The 20,715-nt window shown below is 38.3% G+C and overlaps 2 protein-coding genes across 2 annotated transcripts; one reads left to right on the top strand and one right to left on the bottom strand.

Moving 5' to 3' along the window:
• Positions 1–1,965: 1,965 nt before the first annotated feature.
• LOC103123001 (keratin-associated protein 6-3-like) lies at positions 1,966–4,572 on the top strand. Its single transcript, XM_060197123.1, has 3 exons — positions 1,966–1,972; positions 2,915–3,020; positions 3,887–4,572. Exons 1-3 carry the CDS (start codon positions 1,966–1,968, stop codon positions 4,248–4,250), a joined length of 477 nt encoding a protein of 158 aa, XP_060053106.1. The 3' UTR covers positions 4,251–4,572.
• Positions 4,573–18,461: 13,889 nt separating this feature from the next.
• LOC103123000 (keratin-associated protein 6-5-like) lies at positions 18,462–18,725 on the bottom strand. Its single transcript, XM_007533615.2, has one exon. It carries the CDS (start codon positions 18,723–18,725, stop codon positions 18,462–18,464), a length of 264 nt encoding a protein of 87 aa, XP_007533677.2.
• Between the last annotated feature and the right edge of the window lie 1,990 nt (positions 18,726–20,715).

Here is a 20,715-nt window from a genome sequence, read left to right as displayed (position 1 = left end):
TTTTTTTTTTTTTCTATTTTATTGTATAAGACTGAGGGAAATTGAGGGAGGAGGATGAAAGACAAACACCTACAGAACTGCTTCCTCGCTGGTGAAATATCGCCCCTGCAGGTAGAGAGTGGGGACTTGAACCTGAGCCCTTACACATAGTAGTGTGTCTACTTGACCAACGCACCAGTGCCCAGCCCCCTATGTTTAGTTCTTAATTTTTTTTTATGACTCTCATTCCACCCCCCACCCACACACTCGAAACTTGGCAATTTTTTGAGGTTGGAAGTGGTAAAACTATCTATTGATATGTTTATGAAGGTGACTTTTAGAAAACATCTCATGATGGGAGTTATTACCAAGAGAATTAGCCCTGTAATTTAAGGATTGGGCACTTCTTTTTTTTTTTTAAGTTTTATTTATTTATTCATGAGAAATGATAGGAGAGAGAGAAAGAACCAGACATCACTCTGGTACGTGTGCTGCCAGGGATTGAACTTGGGACCTCATGCTTGAGAGTCCAGTGCTTTATCCACTGCGCCACCTCTCGGACTATAAGGATTGGGAACTTCTAATCCCAGCCTCCTGATCACTGGGAAGATGAGAGATGATTTCTCTCTTGTCAATGACAAATTAGTTTATTAATTATGCCTATGTAATGAATTCTTCAGAAAAGCCACCAAAAGAGAGGTTTCAGAGGACTTCCAATGGGAATACTGGATAGATTAAATAAGATAAGTCTGGAGAGGATGCTGAAACTCAAGCCTCACCCTCACACATGTGCCTTGACCTATGAACTATTTCTATCTGGCTCAACGTGATCTTTTATGCACACAACATCATTTTTAAATTTTATTTTATTTAATGAATTTTTGGGTAGAGACAGAGAGAAACTGAGAGTGAAGGAGGATATATATATATATATATCCCTAGCCTCACTGTATTCTTCAGTCTCCTTTGTAATAAATCAACAATCTAATGAGTATTCCTGTTTCTTGAGACTTGTGGGCCATTCTAGTTAATTAATTGAGTCTACTGAGGACATTCTGAGAATGCCTGCTTCATTATTTTTTAAATATTTTATTTATTTATTTTTAATGTCAGGGAGAAAGATATACAGAGACAGTTATCAGAGCAGTTCTCAGCTCTGGTTTATGGTGGTGATGGGGTTTAAACCTGGGACTTTGGAGCCTCAGGTATAAAAGTCTTTTGCATAATGATTATGCTGTCTCCCCAGCCCTCTTACTTTATTCTTAATGAAACTTCCTCACGTATAGCCTGGATTTTTAAATAAGCACCTTAAGTCTCATGATGAAGTCATGGGAACCTAATGTTTGTGGCCAGTTTACTAGGTCAGAAGGCAGTCTGGGTTTGTGTCTTGCATCTGAGGTAGAGGGAGGTCTTGAGAGTTTCAGCCCTTCTGTGAAAACACTCTATCTTAGTAAATTTCTATATAACAAAATAATAATAACATAATCTGGCTGGAAACTAGAATTTTGGTAACAATCATAATGTAGTGTATACAGATGTCAAGTTATAATGTTGTTTACCTGCAAGCTATCAAAATGATGTAAGTTAATTTTACATGAACAGAAATTAAATGACACTCTGGTGGTGGGGATTGTATGAATTGTACCCCTCTTATCCCACAATCCTGTCAACCATTATTAAATCACAAATAATAAAAAAATAGAAGTTGAAAAATAATAACATACAAAGTAGAACCTGGACAGGGTTTAGTGTACTGCACCAAAGTGAAAGACTCTGAGGTGGGGGGGGTGGGGGCCTCAGGTCCTGGAACATGATGGCAGAGGAGGACCTAGAGGAGGTTAGATTGTTATGAGGAAAACTGAGAAAAGTTACACATGTACAAACTACTGTACTTTGCTCTCAATTGTAAACCATTAATCCCCCCAATAAAGAGAAAAAAAGTGTCCAAGTTTTTTGAACTCTGCTCCACAGCTTTCTACCTGTATGATGACGGGTAAGTTTTCTGACCATGTGGACTTTTTTCCAGACTTGCCAGTCCGTGCATGAATTAAATGAGACAATGGGGGCTGGATGATGGCACGGTACATGGTACCATGGGATGCACTGGATTGACCTTCTCGTGGTGCATCCCGTGAGTACCCATTCATTGGGGGAAACTGACGATCCTTCCTAGCCGACTGAATCCACATGGATCCCAGTCACTTTCAAAGCCAGCAACAAGCAGCTCCTGACAGCTTTCAACCTGACGCTGTTGACTGGCTATGGAAGAAGGGCAAATGCTAGAAGAAGATGGTACCATGAGTAAAGACCAGGGTTTGAGCTCAAGGTCCCCACAGGCAGAGGGGAAGCTTTACGAGCACTGAAACAGTGCTGCAGTTGTGTCCCTTTTCCTCTCCCTCTCTGTCTTCTCCTTCCTGCTCACTTTTATTCTCTCTCTACCCAGTAAATAAGTAAGTAAATAAACATCTTTTAATGAGACAACTGAAAAAAAGTGTATACACCAAGTGGCACATCTGAAAACTGTTCAAAAACAAATGCTGATTGAACAGATGAATGCAATGTTATCATTAGTATAGAACCTTTTCCCGTCTTATTAAGATGTTATTTTATTTGTACTCATTTAAAATAGGTAGAATGCTTGGTAATTTTGAAAACCCCATGTCCTTACTCAGCTGACATCCAAAGGGTTTTGATTTTCTTAAGCTATATTCACGACAGTATTAAGTAGTCCCAAATCCTATCCTAAAGTTTGCCTAAGGTTATCTCATGTTATTTATAAAGAATATTATTTTTACTAGTAAACATCACTGAAGTTCAGAAACCTGTATGGTTACTTAGATAATATTGTCTTCTCAGAAACATTTTCTTAATAACACAGAAATAGATTTTTAAAATTTATACTGTAAAAACATCCCAATTTTCTTTGACTACCCAGAAATTAGGATGAGCTGTTACACTGATTTTAATTCATCTTATTATGCAAGAGTTGTGGATGTCAGGCAAGAAAAGGTGCTGACTGGAGGTTTTGAGAAAAGAACAAAGTAATTTTCAGCCAAAAGAACTACATGCTGGTAAGTCTACTGGCCAGTTATTGACTAGTAACCATATGTTCAATTAGGAAACAAGGAGATATAGAAATTGCATTGCAGGTGGTCCAGGAGGTGGCACAGTGGCTAAGGCACTAGACTCTCAAGCATGAAGTCTTGAGTTCAATCCCTGGCAGCACATGTACCAGAGTGATGTCTGGTTCTTTCTTTCTCTCTCTCCTATCTTTCTCATAAATAAATAAATAAATAAAATCTTTTTTAAAAAAGAAATTATATTACAGGTAGCACTATTTATGTTTTGTCCTTTTTCCAAGAATGGAACATAAATGAGAATTAGGCTTATTGGTATATGCAATAAAGTATAACATATTTGGTACAGACCTGGATCACTTGAAATTTTAGTGTATTAATTATTATCAACATTAAGTACATGAATAATATCTTATGGTTTCAGTACAGAAAAAAAACATGAAATATCAGAATAAAGTAGTTATTTGAATCATGAGAGAAGGAAAAATTTTGAGTCAAAAGAACATTATTTGTAAAATATTGACATAACATAACCATTTGGAAACCAACAGTCAAACATATTCTTTCTATTCTTTTAAAGTATAGTCTTTTTTTTTTTAATATGGCTACAGGAGATTAAAATGCAATTCTAATTTGGGGCCCAGTTATGAAAGTTGTGAAGACTTGTGCTTCCATCATTCAAAACTTTGATTAAATATGAGGAGTGCAAATTGGTGGTTCAAAACAGCATACCTCCTGCATTTTTCTAAGTCTTTATCTTGGGGTTGAAGAACAATAAACTAATTAGATGAGTCATAAAATTAGCCAATGGTATGACACGTGGGATGGCTCCCACCCACACTGACAGCATATAAAAGGCCCTCTGTAGGTGCACTGTCCATACTGAAGTCAACTTCTCTCCTTCTCTACCCAAGAACAACCTCAACAATCAACACCATGTGTGGCAGTTACTACGGAAACTACTATGGAGGCCGCGGCTATGGATGCTGTGGTTATGGAGGCCTGGGCTATGGCTATGGAGGCCTGGGCTATGGCTATGGAGGCCTGGGCTGTGGCTACGGAGGCCTGGGCTGTGGCTATGGCTGTGGCTACCGCCGACTGGGCTGTGGCTACGGCTGTGGCTATGGTTATGGCTCCCGTTCTCTCTATGGCTGTGGCTATGGCTGTGGTTCTGGCTATGGTTACTACTATTAAGGACACTATGGAAGACTCTGATGCTATGCATTTGGACCAGAGAATTCACCAGTTCTGAAACACTTGGGTTTTAAATCTATTGACCATTCATCTGATGAGTATCTTCTGATGCCTACTGGATATGATCCATCAACCTCTCCTTTGTCTTAACTTACAAAAAGTGATAAATGTGAAATCCATCCTGAGAATCCCTGCCTGGGTTATTCTGAATGGTGATGTCACAGATCTTGTTTGGAAACATTCCTGTCAGAATACTTTCTCTATTTTTCTGATGTACCTTTAAATTATAGAAAAATAAACCTTGTTTTCTTTTTCCATTCAATGTTAGTATTTGTTATTTTCCTCTGTGTTTCAAATAAAGGGAACAATTATCTTATATGGAAGTTATATTTTTTTAAAAAATTATTTATAAAAAGGAGACACTGACAAAAACCATAGGATAAGAGCAGTACATTTCCACACAATTCCCACCACCGGAATTCTATATCCCATCCCCTCCTGTGATAGCTTTCCTATTCTTTATTCCTCTGGGAGTATGGACCCAAGGTCATTGTGGGATGCAGAAGGTAGAAGGCCTGGCTTCTGTAATTGCTTCCCTGTTGAATATGGACGTTGACTGGTCGATCCATACTCCCAGCCTGTCTCTCTCTCTTTCCCTAGTGGGGCGGAATTCTGGGGAAGCGGGGATCCAGGACACATTGATGGGGTTGTCTTCCCAGATAAGTCCGGTTGTCCTCACTATAGCATCTGGAACCTGTTGGCTGAAAAAGAGAGTTAACATATAGAGCCAAACAAATTATTGACTATTCATGAACCTAACGGCTGCAAAAGTTCATATGAAGAGTTGGGTGGTCTCCCTTTACCATTTCTGCTTACAATTGTTCTAACAATTGCTTGCTTTGAGATAAAAAGATAGTGGAAAATTTTCAGCTTCTAGTTTCTACAGGTAAAGCACTGATGATATATGTCATTTGGTTCCATTACAATTGGAGAAAGTAGTAATATTTGCCAGTGTAGTTAAGCATTGACTAAAGACTATAGATCTCCAGTGCCATTGTACCCAAAATTTGCTGTGTGAAGTCATTTAAATGACAAGAATTATGACACAGCATTCTTTAAGCCCAATTGTCAATGTGATCATATTGAATCAGTACTTCCTATGCTTGCTTAGCTTAAGAAATAGAGAAGTTGAAAACTACTTTGTCTTCATATAATTTTCAGATGCCTTGCACCACAGTGCATTTTAATGTTTTTCAGAAATTGATACCTTTTCTAGCAGTCTTTGTATATTTAATTTAGAGCCACTTGGCATTTGATGATCTTGTTTATCTTGAGATTTTCATTTCTAGAGACCTGTGTGATTGCACGATTTTAGCTGTGATAGTTTGCTTGCTTACTACTTTTCTGTGACTAATCTGTAAACTTGTCAATGAATTTCACTGACCAGGAAATGCTTGAATTTTAGAACTTCTATTTAATACTTATTAATTAAGTTTGGATGACTTTTGCATTTCCATCTCAAGAAGTGGACAGAGTTGTGAATATTGACCTTGACCCACTTGCAAATGTGTCAGACATTATGACACTTCATTGTTAAGTCAAGAGGGCTATTTACCCAAGAGATTGCAATCTGATAGTCACAAAGGGAAGGCAGTTTGATATGCTATGAACTTATTGGTACTTCAGTTTTTCAATTATATTTTGTATATTTATTTTTTATTCATTTTAATTTTTTGACAATTTTTATTGAACAGTTTTTTTTCTATTTTAGAAAAAAACCTTGCTTTAATATTTTAAGGTGTACTGCAGGTATGCTGTGCTGCCAGTTACTGTTGTGGCACCAAATACCCTCATCAGTGACCCAGGTGGCTGGGAAAATGCACAAATTCATATTTTCAGAGGATGTAGAACTGGTATTTACAGTTTTTCTTCTTGACATCACCCTGGGACATTTCAAGTCTACACAGGTATTGCCATAGCTCTTACTTTGAATATTTATTTATTTTTGTATTTGAGCATGAGAGATTTCAATGTTTACTGACTCTTTTTTCATATATATATGTATATGAACACACACACACACATAGAGAGAGAGAGACTAAGAAAGTCAGACAGACAAAACAGACTGAGAAAGAGAGGGAGACACCACAGCACCAAAGAAAGACTCTCTTTCCTTCCTTGGCATAATAGACTTACATGGTGTTCCAAACTTCTGGAACCTTGATCACTAATATAACACACAGGGAAGGAGCCATACCAGGTGAGTTATCTTGTTGATCTCAACATAAATGCTATTTCATTATACTATATAGTTGATTGCTAATAGTCATCTAGCATTTCAAGAAATTTAAAGCAGTTTCACACTTTTATTTTATTTTTATTATTCCATGATACTAATGCATTATTGCATTTTAACACTCCACAGTAATTATTTATAAGTATCCCACCATTTTTATGATCTCATAAATTATAATAATTATATATTTCATAAACCAATATTTAAAGAAAGATTAAAATTCCTTGATATGCCAAAGTTTGGAAAAACCAAGCCAGCACTGAGTAAATATAAGGTAACTAGCCATATTATCTATAATAAAATCTAAGAAATAAAGTGTCTGATAAAAATATACTTGAACTATTATATAAGAAATAGATAATTTAAAGGTTTTATAGTTTATTTTTTTCCTGGCCAGGGGATTCTGGCTTATGGTGGTGCTGAAGGTTGAAGCTAGGACTGCGGAGCCTTGCCTATCTTGCAAATAATTATTTCCTTTAATGGAAAAAAAATTAAAAAATGAGAATCAATATAGTCTATATGTATAAGTTGGTTTCAAATGTTATGTTATCAAATGTCAGTCTTCTCTGTGTTAAACAATACAATTCATTTACTGATAAAATTTGGAGTAACTTAATAGACATGGTTTTAAATATTTATTTGAAAGAGCTACAGACAGAGGGAGACAGAGAGGAGACAGATGAGAAAAAGATGACGAGAGAGAAAGAGAGAGAGGGGAAGAGAGAACTCTAGAGTATCACATTGCTCTTAAATATGTGGTATTTGGAATTGAGCTTGGAAATCTATGCTTGCAAGTCCTTATATTTATTACCTGGTAACTCATTTCCTGAGTCCTGCAATGGTTGGTTAGCATAAACTGAACTATGTGATATTTCATTATATTCTAATGTTTCATTGACATTAATCCATTAGAGGTAAAGAAGAAAGACCATTAGACAAAGATCAAAGTTTGTCAATGAATTGGCCTTTCTCCTCCACTCCTGTGGTCTGTATTTGTACCAGCTGCTTCACATGTCTTACATAAAGTTGACTTCTAAGGGACTGAAGAGGTCTAGCTCAAACTAAAAGATACCCCAAGAAACCTACGATAGGTAAAGTGACACATCACTGTCTCCCACTGGAGGATATGGAGAGAGCGTTGTGAACTCAAGTCATTGGTCAGAACTTTGACCACCACCTCATCAGTTTCTCAGGGGACAGCTCAAAGCCAAGAGCTCCAGAGGATGGTAGCCCTTCCCTGGCCATGTCACCAGTCACAGTAAACTTTCTAACCCCCATCATCTCACCTGTAAATCAATTAACAATTAGGCTCCATGTTCCCAGAGGGATAAAGAATAGGAAAGTTTTCAAGGGAGGGAATGGGATATGGAGTTCTGGTAGTGATAATTGTGTGGAATTGTATCCCTTTTAACCTACAGTCTTGTCAACATTTCCACTTTATAAATAAATTTTAAAAGAAGAAATTCTGTAGTAAATATTACAGAAATTGTTATGGCGAATGCAGCAGTAGATACTGTGGCTGTGGAAGCCAAGGGCTGTCCTTAGGGATGTGGTTGTGACCATGGACTTACTTCTAGTTCTGCCTCTGGCTATGACTGTTACGGTTTATGTGGCACCATCACCATATGAACCTCTATTGCTTATGGATTCCCTAGTTTTGTCTCCCAGAAGTTCACTGCTTTGACCTCACTATAAATTTCAAGTATGACTTGCTTAGTCTAAAATTTAGATCATGTTAATACTCTCTATGTGTAAGATGATGAAATTCATCCTGTGAATTTGTGCTTTGCTTTGTTTTAGCACAATGCCAGTGCAACTCGATTGTAATCTTATGCAAAAGTTGCTTCTCTGTTCTTCTAATAAATTTTGAATTTCCTAGCAAAATGGAAAAGAAAATGAGTTTTGTATCTTTTCATATATTATGCAGAGTTTGCCTTTGATTTTGTTATTGTTGTTGTTGTTAGGAGGATAGTAATGATTATATGATGGGAATTTTTTTTACCTCAATATTCACATTTTCTTTCCTGTAATGAAACTTAGATATGTCACCTCAGTAAAATTTATAGACTTCAGCATTTCAGTTGTTCTTCCTGATAAAGAAAAAGGCAATTTTTCCTTTTTCACAAGGTGATTTTAGCTCTCCACATTTATTCTCCCTACAGATTGGCAGAGTGTTTCAATTGACCTTTCAGTATCTAGCAGGGACATGCCACCTTGGTCTGAAGTTGACCTTCACATATGTGACCAGAAATCTATCAGTGTTGATTCTGTCACCATTCCTCAGTTTCAGAGCTTGATAGGACATAGGATGACTTTTTTTTTTCAGGCTCTTACCACGATTGCCAGAGTCATTTAAACACAGACTCTATCAACCATTCAGATAAAGAAAGGAGAGCTATATTGAGAAGTGGAAAGGAAATCAATATGATTCAGGCTATTCATATCCTATATAAAATATTTAGAAATAGATTGGTGAAGAACTTTAGAATCTAGGGATGTGGGTTTTGGCACACTCAGCAAAGTGCACACATTACCATGTGCAAGGACCAGGCTTGGGTCCCTGCTCCTCAACTGCAGGCAGAAGCTTCACAAGTGGTAAAGCAGGTCTCTCTCTTTTTTCTTCCCTCTTTACCACTTTCTCCCCTCTCAGTTTCTATCTGTCTTATCTAATGAAAATATATAAAAAGGGGAAAAATGACTGCCAGGGATGGTGTATTTGTAGTGCAGAAATCAACCTCCAATTATAAACATGGTAGCAATTAAAGAAAGAGACAGAGAGAGAGAGAATACTTTAGAATCTTAACATATAAGGCATTTGTAAACTCAGTTCCATGGCAGAGGAAAATTATAACAAGATTAAATAAATTTGACCAATCAAAAAGAATTAAATGAGGGTAAAAAGGCAACCCAGTAATGATATTTGTGCATTAAACATCTGGCGAGATTGATATTAAGCATATATAAAGAAATTACGACTCCCCACCTGCATTGGAGTAGCTTCACAGGAGGTGAAGCAGGTCTGCAGGTGTCTCTCTGTCTCTTACCCTCTCTGTCTTCCCCTCTTCCTTCCATTTCTCTCTGTCCTATCCAACAATGACAACATCAATAACAACAACAATAATAATTACAACAATAAAACAAGGGTAACAAAAGGGAATAAACAAATAAATAAATATCTCAATGGACAGTATTTATTTATTAATTTATAAAATGGAAACATTGACAAGACCATAGGATAAGAGGGTACAGTTCCCACCACCAGAGCTCTGTATCCCATCCCCTCCCCTGATAGCTTTTCTATTCTTTATCCCTCTAGGAGTATGGACCCAGGGTCATTATGGGGTGCAGAAGGTGAAAGGTCTGGTTTCTGTAATTGCTTCCCCACTGAACATTGGACATTGGAAAGTTGATCCATACTCCCAGATGGTCTCTCACTTTCCCTAGTGGGGCCAGGCTCTGAGGAAGCAGGGCTCCAGGACACATTGGTGGGTTTATCTGCCCAGGGAAGTCATCATGGTAGCATCTGGAACCTGGTGGCTGAAAAAGAGTTAACATATAAAGCCATACAAATTGTTGATTAGTCATAAACCTAAAGGCTGGAATATTGCAGAAGAAGATTTAGGGTCTCCGTTTTGGAAATAGCTAGTAGGTCTATTTTAGGTATATTATAAAGGGCCCATGACTTTATTAGTTTTTGCCTGAGCCTGACATCAGATATGCAGGCTGACACAGATTAGTGTCTGAGGAGATGATGTCATGACTGGTAAAAGGGCTAAATAGCTGGATCAGGGAAGAGAGTGGCTCCCAAATATGGGAAAAGTGTATAAATATTGTTGACTGTAAACTTCATCGATTTGATCCGGGGCCCATATTCAGCAGAGGAGACTATGCAACTTATACATCCCTGTAGGTCTGAATTTGCATTCTGTATTCATGAGTAGGAATATTCCGAGTTGCGCCAGTTTCAGGACCCATCTTCTTAAAGTGGTAGATAGAGTATGTTATCCAACCCCCCTTCAGAGGATGGTCCATTCTCTACCGTTGTTGATCCACATTGAGGGTGAGGTCTTATGTGGGCCCCCAAAGGGATGCATTATGTTGTTCCTGATAGTGATGACCAATGATAATGTGGAGAGGGATCTATTCAAGATCTAGGCTCATCGGGTTTGTGTGGGAATCCCAGGACTCCCTGACTAGGACCCCAGATGTTGGGGTGGCCTGATAGTGACTAAAGAGTCATGGATTGGAAGAATAAATATCATCAAAATGAATATTCTCCCCAGAGCCATATACAAATTTAATGCAATACCCATCAAAGTTCCACCAAGCTTCTTTAAGAGAATAGAACAAACACTACAATCATTTATCTGGAACATGAAAACACCTAGAATTGCCAAAACCATCTTGAGGAAAAGAAACAGAAATGGAGGCATCACACTCCCAGACCTTAAACTATATTTTAAAGCCATCATCATCAAAACAGCATGGTACTGGAACAAAAATAGGCACACAGACCAGTGGAACAGAATTGAAAGCACAGAAATAAATCCCCACACCTACGGACATCTAATCTTTGATAAGGGGGCCCAAAGGATTAAATGGAAGAAGGAGGCTCTCTTCAATAAATGGTGCTGTGAAAACTGGGTTGTAACATGCAGAAGAATGAAACTGAACCACTTTATCTCACCAGAAACAAAAATCAACTCCAAATGGATCAAAGACCTGGATGTCAGACCAGAAACAATCAATTACTTAGAGGAGAACATTGGTAAAACAGTTTCCCACCTACACCTCAAGGACATCTTTGATGAATCAAACTGAATTGCAAGGAAGACTAAAGCAGAAACAAACCAATGGGACTACATCAAATTGAAAAGCTTCTGCACATCCAAAGAAACTATTAAACAAAGAGACCCCTCACAGAATTGGAGAAGATCTTCACATGCCATACATCAGACAAGAAACTAATCACCAAAATATATAAAGAGTCATCATTAAAGTATGCCAGTCTCTTGCCCTTAGTCAGCTTTTGTAGTCCTTACTTTTATAAGGTTAGCTTTCGAGTGAGTTAGGTAAGTGTAATAGGAAGTAGGTGAGGAAAGTATCTTGGTCTAAGTGGAAACTATTCCATTAGGTACTTTAAGGTGTCTTTTTAGGTCTTTCTACTTGCTTGCTTCATTTATTGAGTCACTGCAAACTATTGTGCATTTTTGCTTTCAGGTATATATTTTGCCCTAAATTGTGGATACATGTTAGCATATGCTCTATCTCATGGGACCTGGTCTATATTCAGGTTTTGGGACTTTGTAAGGAAGTGGACTACTTGAAATGCAATTAAGGAGTCCTATGAGAAAGGAAGGGTCTCAGGGTCTCACTGGAGTAATGATGCTGAAGGGTTGACATTCCACACCTGACTTCTCTGGATACATTCTGAAGTGAAGTCTGCCGAGGTGGTACTCATTGAATTGAATAGGTTGGGGTCAGCAGATGTAGTAGCAGTTGGTATGAATTGAGAGAAGAATGCTGGAAAGTGAGGCCCACTCTAGAGGTTCCAGAACTGGGGGAAATTTCAGCTTTATAAAGGAAGCGGGAGGTTCCTGCTATCTTAGGGTTTAAGAAGACAATAGATTGTTATTGCTATAATCAAATTATTTGACAATGGGGTTGACTTTGAAAATCCCATTGCTAGAATTTGATGTATCATATACAACCTCACCATAGTTTGTCCTTTGATGTTATATAAATATATATATATGCATATATATATATATAAATATTTATTTATTCCCTTTTGTTGCCCTTGTTGTTTTATTGTTGTGGTGATTATTGTTATTGTTGTTGTTGGATAGGACAGAGAGAAATGAAGAGAGGAGGGGAAGACAGAGGGAGGGACAAAGACAGACACCTGCAGACCTGCTTCACCGCCTGTGAAGCGACTCCCCTGCAGGTGGGGAGCTGGGGGCTCGAACCAGCATCCTTACTCTGGTCCTTGAGCTTTGCGCCACCTGCGCTTAACCCACTGCACTACCGCCCGACTCCCCTATATCTGTATTTTATAAAGTAACGCCACCAGTTGTTTCTGCTCTCCTAGTCTAAGCTTTTAAGAGAGTCAAATACACAGACCATAGGCTGTCTTTGAAATGGACAGTTTTTTCAAGACTATACATATATGCACCACAGAAACATGAAAAAATGCTCCACTTCCTTTATCATTAAAGAAATGCAAATTAAAACCAAACTGAAATGTCACCTTTCACCCTGGAGAACGGCCTACACAATCTAGAATCTTCTATTGCTATAGCGGAAAGTCAGTATTTTCAGAAAGGCATTTGACGTGACTTTTATGCATTAATCATGTACAAGAGGAAATGTATCCTGAGAACATCATGCATATGCATAAATGAATGTATAATATTTTACCTTAGACTTCAACCTTCTTGTTTGGCTCTAGTAAGCATTATTTTTTTTCTGTGTTTGTCTATTTCTTTGGAACAAGTAAACAATTCTACTATTAAGTCTACAGGGATGTTTACATATTCATGTTCTAGTTATTCTAAGACATTATGTATTTATTTTAATCTCCTGACACTTTTATTAATAGAATTGCTTTTTAAACGTTGGTTCATGAGATTTTATTCGTGTACCTTTGAAAATAGTAGGACGTGTGCTTCTGTGATGTTTCTAAGGATGGAGACGATTTTGATCCTCACCTAGTTTTCTTGCTGCTTTTGCCTTACTATGTGGATGAACAAAATTTTAACTGAGCAATATAGTCTATGCAGATAAATTGACCCCTTGAAGCTGGAACTGAGATTTATTCTGTCAGATTTTGTTTTCAGTAGTTACATTGTATTAAGAAACTTTCTAGTCGATTGTTTTGGCATTTATTTTTTAAACTTATAATGATTTTTAAAGATTTATTCATCTATCATCTATCTATCATCTATCTTTATCTATCTATCTATCTATCTATCTATTATCTATCTATTTATTTTTACCACCAGGATTATTTCTGAGAGTTAGTGGTGGTGGACATTTGTTCCTGTTATTTTTATTTGTCACATCTGCTATGATAAAAAAAAATTGAGAGGGGAAGTGGGAGCTAGAGAGAGAAAGAAAGATAAGTACTTGTAGCATTGCTTCACCCACTTCCCTATTAGTAGGAATTGAGGCTTTGAATCTGGGTTCCCTCCTGTCTATAACTGTTTCATATATTTATTTTATTTATGTGTTTTAAAGACATATATATATATATATGCAGAGAGAGAGAGAGAGGAAATCAGAGTACGCTTGGTCATACATGATGTCAGGAATGACAAGGATCTCAAACTTGCAAAGCATGTACTCTACTTGTTGAATCACCTTCCCAGAAGCAAACATATTTTTTAAGTAGTTAAATTCACTGAAAAAATGATCAGGAATTCAGAGAATCCATGACACCCCTCCCCACCAAATATTCTGCCCCAATACACACACAAAATTTCCTCCACTATTGACTCCTGGAACCTGAATTGTACAGTTTTACAGATAATGAAGCTTGCGGACACATTATTATCACTCAAAGTTTCAAAAGTTTATGTTAATATTCAGTCTTGATTCTGTAATTTTATTGGTTGTGACATATTTATTTATTTTATATGTTGTGTATGATACAGCAAATCCTAAAAAAGGGATTTTCAAAGTTCACCCAATTGTCAAATAATGTGATTATAGCAATAACTATCTATTGTCTTCTTAAACCCTAAGACAGCACGAACCTCCGACTTCCTCAACAGAGCCTATATTTCCCCCAGTCCTGGAACCTGTAGGGTGGGGCTCACTTTCCTGCATGCTTCTTTCAAGTCATACCAAATGATATTGTATCTGCCAATCCCAAACTAATCAATGCAAGGAGTACCACCTCAGCATGCTTCACTTCAGACCGTGTTCAGAGATGTCAGGCATGGAATGTCAACCCTTCAGCCTCATTACTTGGGTGAGACCTTTCTTTTCATAAGATTCTCTAATTCCATTTCAAGTGGTTCACTTCCTAACAAACTCCCAAAACCTAGATATATACCAGGTCCTGTGAGATAGAGCATATGTTCACATGTATCCATAAATTAGGACAAAATATATACCTGAAAGCAAAAATACTCAATAGTCTGTAGTGAGTCAGTATAAAGTTGATAATGAAATAGTGTCTACTTAGACTTAGATACCCTACTCATCTACTTCCTATTACAGTTCTCTCAATCACCCCAAAGCTAACCTCATCAAAGCAAGGACTGCAAAAGCTGAATAAGGACAAGAGACTGGCATACTTTAATGATGACTCTTTAGTCACTATTAGGCTATGCCATCACCTTGGGCCCTATTTGGGGAGTCCTGAGATTCCCAAACAAACATGATGGGCCTAGACCTCGAATAATTCCCTCTCTCCATTGTTACTGGTCATCTCTATCAGGAACAAAAAATAGACCTCTTTGTGGACCCCCATAGGACCTTCCCTTCAACTTGGATCAACAACTATAGAGAATGTTCCATCCTCTGAATGGGAGGCTGGGCAATATACTCTATGCTATACCTGAGGAAGACAGGTCCTGATATCGGGGCAGCTTGGAACTTTCCTACTTATGGCCACAGAATGTGAGCTCAGATCTACAGGGATGCAGAGATCACATAGGCTCCTAAGCTGAATATGGGCCCCACATCATATCACATCTATGGGGTTTAAAGTTAACAATATTTATACACCTTTCCCATATTTGGGACTTACTCTCTTCCCTGATCCAGCTTTCTGATCCTTCTGCCAGCCATGGTTGCGGCATATTTATAATGATTTGTATCTTCCACTGTAATATCATCTAGAATAGCTTCACTCTCTTGAAAATACTCTGTGTCCTTATTATTTATAAACTGCAATATTGTATTTGAAGCATTCCTACCCTTGTATTCTAAAATATAATTATGGCTTAACTGTTTCTGAAGAAAAATAAAACAAGCAGCTAACAAATGTGTTGTTAAAATTCGGAAGGCTCTTGTCGTGCGGGTTAGCTTCACGGGTGGGTAACAGAGACGCGGAGACAACGGCTGGGCAGGGCAGCTGTATTTCTTTATTCAGGAACAACGATTCATAAACTAAGACAAACTAATCACCAAACAGAACTCTGCTGTCTCTTTGCAGCGGCACAAACACCCTCTCTTACTCTCGAACTCTCGAACTCCGGAACTCTCTGAAACTCTGGCACACTGGAACTCTCTCTTACTCTGTAACCCTGAAACTCTCGAACTCAGGAACTCAGGAACTCTGGCACTCTCCAACTCTGGAACTCTGGAACTCTCGTACTTGGGAACCCTCTGAAACTCTTCCACTGTGGAACTCTCTCTTACTCTGTCACTCTCAAACTCTCGAACTCAGGAACCCTCCCTCGGGGTTCCTTGGGGCGGGGCCAAGCAGGCCCGCGAAATTAACAGGACTCATCCAATTCTCTTGGTGGGGGAGGGCTAGAACAAACCAATGTAAAGCATACGACACAAATGTTTTCTCAAGAAAACCCCTTAAGTTTCCCCTTTCGTTTACTATTCTTCATAGAAAGTGCCAGACTGTAGTTGGTACAATTCTATACAGTTCCCATCACCAAAGCTATGTGTTCCATTCCCTCCACTAGAAGCTTCCCTATATCTCATCCTTCTGGGAGTATGGACCATAATTCTTTATGGGGTGCAGAAGGTGGGAGGTTTGGCTTCTATACTTGTTTCTCTGCTGGATATGGACATTAGCAGGTCAATCCATATATGCAGCCTGTTTCTGTCTTTCTGTAATGGATTAGGGCTCTGGAAGAGGTGAGACTTCAGGACACATCAGTGAGATTGCACAGGAAGTCAGGATGGAATCATAGCAACACCAGCAACTTGGTGTCTGAAAGGCAATAAGATGTAAAGAAGGACGAATTGTTTAATAAACAGGAATCCAAATTCAGGGATAGAGGAGATGAAATCATGGTTCTTTGTGTGGGAAGAAGTTAGGAAGTCTATTTTAGGAAAGTTCCAAGGGGCCCTTGATAAAAATTAGGTGTTAAATGTGATAAACTAATCTGATTTATTAGAAAAAGAAATATGGTTGCTGTCTGGGATTGGACAGAAAGAAAAATATATTGACATTAAAAAAAAGCATAAATTTTTAGTGGTGAGGAGCATAAATTCTGGGTATTTCACATGTTCATAGCAGCACAATTTGTCATAGCCATAATCTGGAAACAAACCAGGTATCCAACAACAGATGAGTGGCTGAGCAAGTTGTGCTGTATATACACAATGGAATACTACTCAGCTATTAAAAGTGGTGATTTCACCATTTTAATTCCATCTTTGATGGAGCTTGAATTAATCATGTTAAGTGAAAAAATAAGTCAGAAACAGAAGGATAAATATGGGATGATCTCATTCACAGGCAGAAGTTGAAAAACATGATCAGAAAAGAAAACACTAAGCAGAACCTGGACTGGAGTATTGCACCAAAGTAAAAGAATCTGGGGTGGGTTGGTGGGTGGGGGGAGTACAGGTCCTAGAAAAGGGTGACAGAGGACCTAATCGGGGTTGTATTGTTATGTGGAAAACTAGAAATGTTATGCATGTACAAACTATAGTATTTACTGTTGACTGTGGAACATTAATCCCTCAAGAAAGAAATAAAAAAAAAGATTCTGGGGAGGGGGGTAGAGTACAGGTCCTGGAAAAGGATGACAGAGGGGATTATATTGCTAGGTGGAAAACTGAGACATATATTGCATGTACAAACGATTGTATTTACTGGTGACTATGGAACATTAATCCCCCAGTAAAGGAAAAAATTATAGGTATCTAATGTACTAATGTTGATGGGAATTAATGATATACCTGCATACAAAGTAATTGTGAGTATATACACCACACACACATACAAATATATACACACAAACTCATGGATTAACTATATTAGGTAATAGATATGTTAACTAACTTATTCTTGATAACTATTCCGCAATAAATGTATCTATCAATTTTGCGTATTGTTTACTTCAAACATATACCACCAATTAAAAGAGAGAGAGAGAGAGAGGAGGAGGAGGAGAGAGAGAGAGAGAGAGAGGAGAGAGGAATTCAAATCTACTATAGACTGCTTATAAGAAATTTTACAAGTCTTCTTAGGGATTGCTATTTTATTTTTTTTAAGATGACACAATTTCTATAGTGCTTTATGTATGACCATTTAAAATGACTTGGTGTCCTCCTACATTCTTGTCTTGTGCGATGTCTTCCCTGCAGTTTCTTATAGCAGCAGCTGAAATCATTTGCCTTTTCACAGACTTTCTGTGACACACATACTTGTTGTTAATAATCTTTTCTTGAAATGATACATCTAGAGTTAGGATATACTGAGTTTAAGAGCCATACTTACTTTAAGGTAATATATTTGGAGAGTAGAAAATAGCCAACAGCTACAAGGATTACTGCTCTTTTAATGTCACAAATCAAGGAACTAGGATAGCAACTGAACTGGAAACATAATACTGCAATTTTCTTTAATACAAACAAAATAGATAAAAAAGTAAAGTTATTGGACATTACATGAAAATAAAATAAAGTCTGTTATATTGATGAAATATGTTTATTAGAATAACAGAATTAAAATACCCTGTATGAACAATTTTGACATCATGCTAAAGAACTATCATACAAGAGTTTAGAGGACAAATTTCCCATTATCCTTCCTTACATCAAGAAATAAAGAGCCTGTAGATACAATTTCAAAGGTACCAAAAGGCAGGTCTTCAGAAAAATCATATCTGAGACTTGTGATGTAGGATAAATATCACCTAACTTAGAGCAGGTGGGGTACAGAATTGATCAATCAATCTTCCAGAAATAGAGTGTGAGAAATCTTCTATGGCATCTCAGTAGTAGTAACCGTAGCCAGAACCATATCCATAGCCACAGCCTAGTCGGCGGTAGCCACAGCCGTAGCAGGAGCCATAGCCACAGCCCAGGCCTCCATAGCCATAGCCCAGGCCTCTATAACCACAGCCCAGGCCACCATAGCCACAGCCCAGGCCTCCATAGCCATAGCCCAGGCCTCCATAGCCATAGCCCAGGCCTCCATAGCCACAGCATCCATAGCCGTGGCCTCCATAGTAGTTTCCGTAGTAACTGCCACACATGGTGTTGATTGTTGAGGTTGTTCTTGGGTAGAAAAGGAGAGACGTTGACTTCAGTATGGACAGTGCACCTGCAGAGGGCCTTTTATATGCTGTCAGTGTGGGTGGGAGCCACCACATGTGTCATGCCATTGGTTAATCTTATGACTCATCTAATTTGTTCATTGTTCTTCAACCATAAGATAAAGCCTCAGGAAGTTTCTGTGCTTGCCCTCTAATTTGCATTCTTCTTGCCCAATTGAGGGCTTGAGGGTGGGAGAGACTCACATGTAAATTGTTGTGTCCTCAATCACTTTTATTTTAACTTCTTCTGCCCATAGTTCAAGTCAAAATTATGCAAGTGTTAGTTTAGGCTCATCATTATATTTTAATCTTTGCTATTAGTAGTTTTTTACAAGATTGCAACATTACAATGTATATTTCCACACCACATCCACCACCAGAGTTCTCTGCCCCCACCCTCCCAGTTCACAAAGATAACCACCATAGTTCTCATAAGTATTGCAGTTTGCTTGCTTTGGTTTTGTTTGGATTTTTATTTTCTGACAATTTAATGTCAATCTGGTCTCTAGATAACAAATATGAGTGATAGTTGTCTTTCATGTCTTTATCTTGCTAAGCAGAATCATCTTCAGTTGCATCCATTTTGTCCCAAAGGACATAGTATCACCTTTTTTGATTGCAGAGTAGCATACCATGGAATATATATTCCATAACTTATTTAGCCAGTCATCTATTGATGAGCATTTAGGCTGCTTCCACACTCTGGCTATTGTGAATAAAGCTATGAACATAGGAGTGCATATGTCTTTTCAAATTAGTGCTTGAGTTTTCACTGGAAATGCCCAAGAGTGGTACTGCTGGTTCATAAGGTAATTCCATTTTTATTTGTTTACTGATTATTCATATAGTCTTCCAAAGGGACTTCATCAGTGTGCATTCCCCTCCCCAGCAGTAAAACAGGGTTGCCTCTCCTCCAAAGCCTCTCCAACACCTATATTTTCCTAGTTTACTGATGTAAGTCCTTCTCTCAGGTTGGAGATGGCATCTCAGTGTATTTTTAATGTTAATTTCTCTAATGATAAAGTCTAGCATTTCTTTATGTGTCTGTGGGCCATGCTTATCTATTCTTTTTTTAATTTTTTAAATTTTTATTTAAGAAAGGATTAATGAACAAAAACATAAGGTAGGATGGGTACAACTCCACACAATTCCCACCACCCAATCTCCATATCCCACCCCCTCCCCTGATAGCTTTCCCATTCTCTAGCCCTCTGGGAACATGGACCCAGGGTCATTGAGGGTTGCAGAAGGTAGAAAGTCTGGCTTCTGTAATTGCTTCCCCGCTGAACATGGGCGTTGACTGGTCGGTCCATACTCCCAGTCTGCCTCTCTCTTTCCCTAGTAAGGTGTGTCTCTGGGGAAGCTGAGTTCCAGGACACATTGGTGGGGTCTTCAATCCAGGGAAGCCTGGCCAGCATCCTGGTGGCATCTGGAACCTGGTAATTGAAAAGAGAGTTAACATACGAAGCCAAACAAGTTGTTGAGCAATCATGGACCCAAGCTTGGAATAGTGGAGAGGAAGTGTTAGGGAGGTACTCACTGCAAACTCTAGTGTACTTCTGCTTTCAGGTATATATTTTGCAATAGTTTATGGATACGTGTGCACATAAGCTCTCTCTCACAGAAACTGGTGTATATCTAGGTTATGGGACTTTGTTAGAAAGTGAACTACCTGAGATGAAATTAGAGTGTACTATAAAAGGAAAGGTCTCACCCTAGTAATGAAGCTGAAGGGTTGTCATTCCACAAGTGAAGTCTCTGGACACAGTCTGAGCTGAAGCATGTTGAGGTGGCAATCGTTGCGTTGGTTAGGTTGTGATCAGCGGATGCAATATTATTTGGTTTGGATTGGGAGATGCATACGGGAAAGTGGGCCCTATCCAAGGGTTCCAGGACTGGGGGAAGAAAGGGCTCTATAGTGGAGATGTGA

The sequence above is a fragment of the Erinaceus europaeus genome, chromosome 9 (genome assembly GCF_950295315.1).
Source record: "Erinaceus europaeus chromosome 9, mEriEur2.1, whole genome shotgun sequence".
Lineage (NCBI taxonomy): Eukaryota > Metazoa > Chordata > Mammalia > Eulipotyphla > Erinaceidae > Erinaceus > Erinaceus europaeus.
This window is presented reverse-complemented; position numbering and strand designations above follow the sequence as displayed.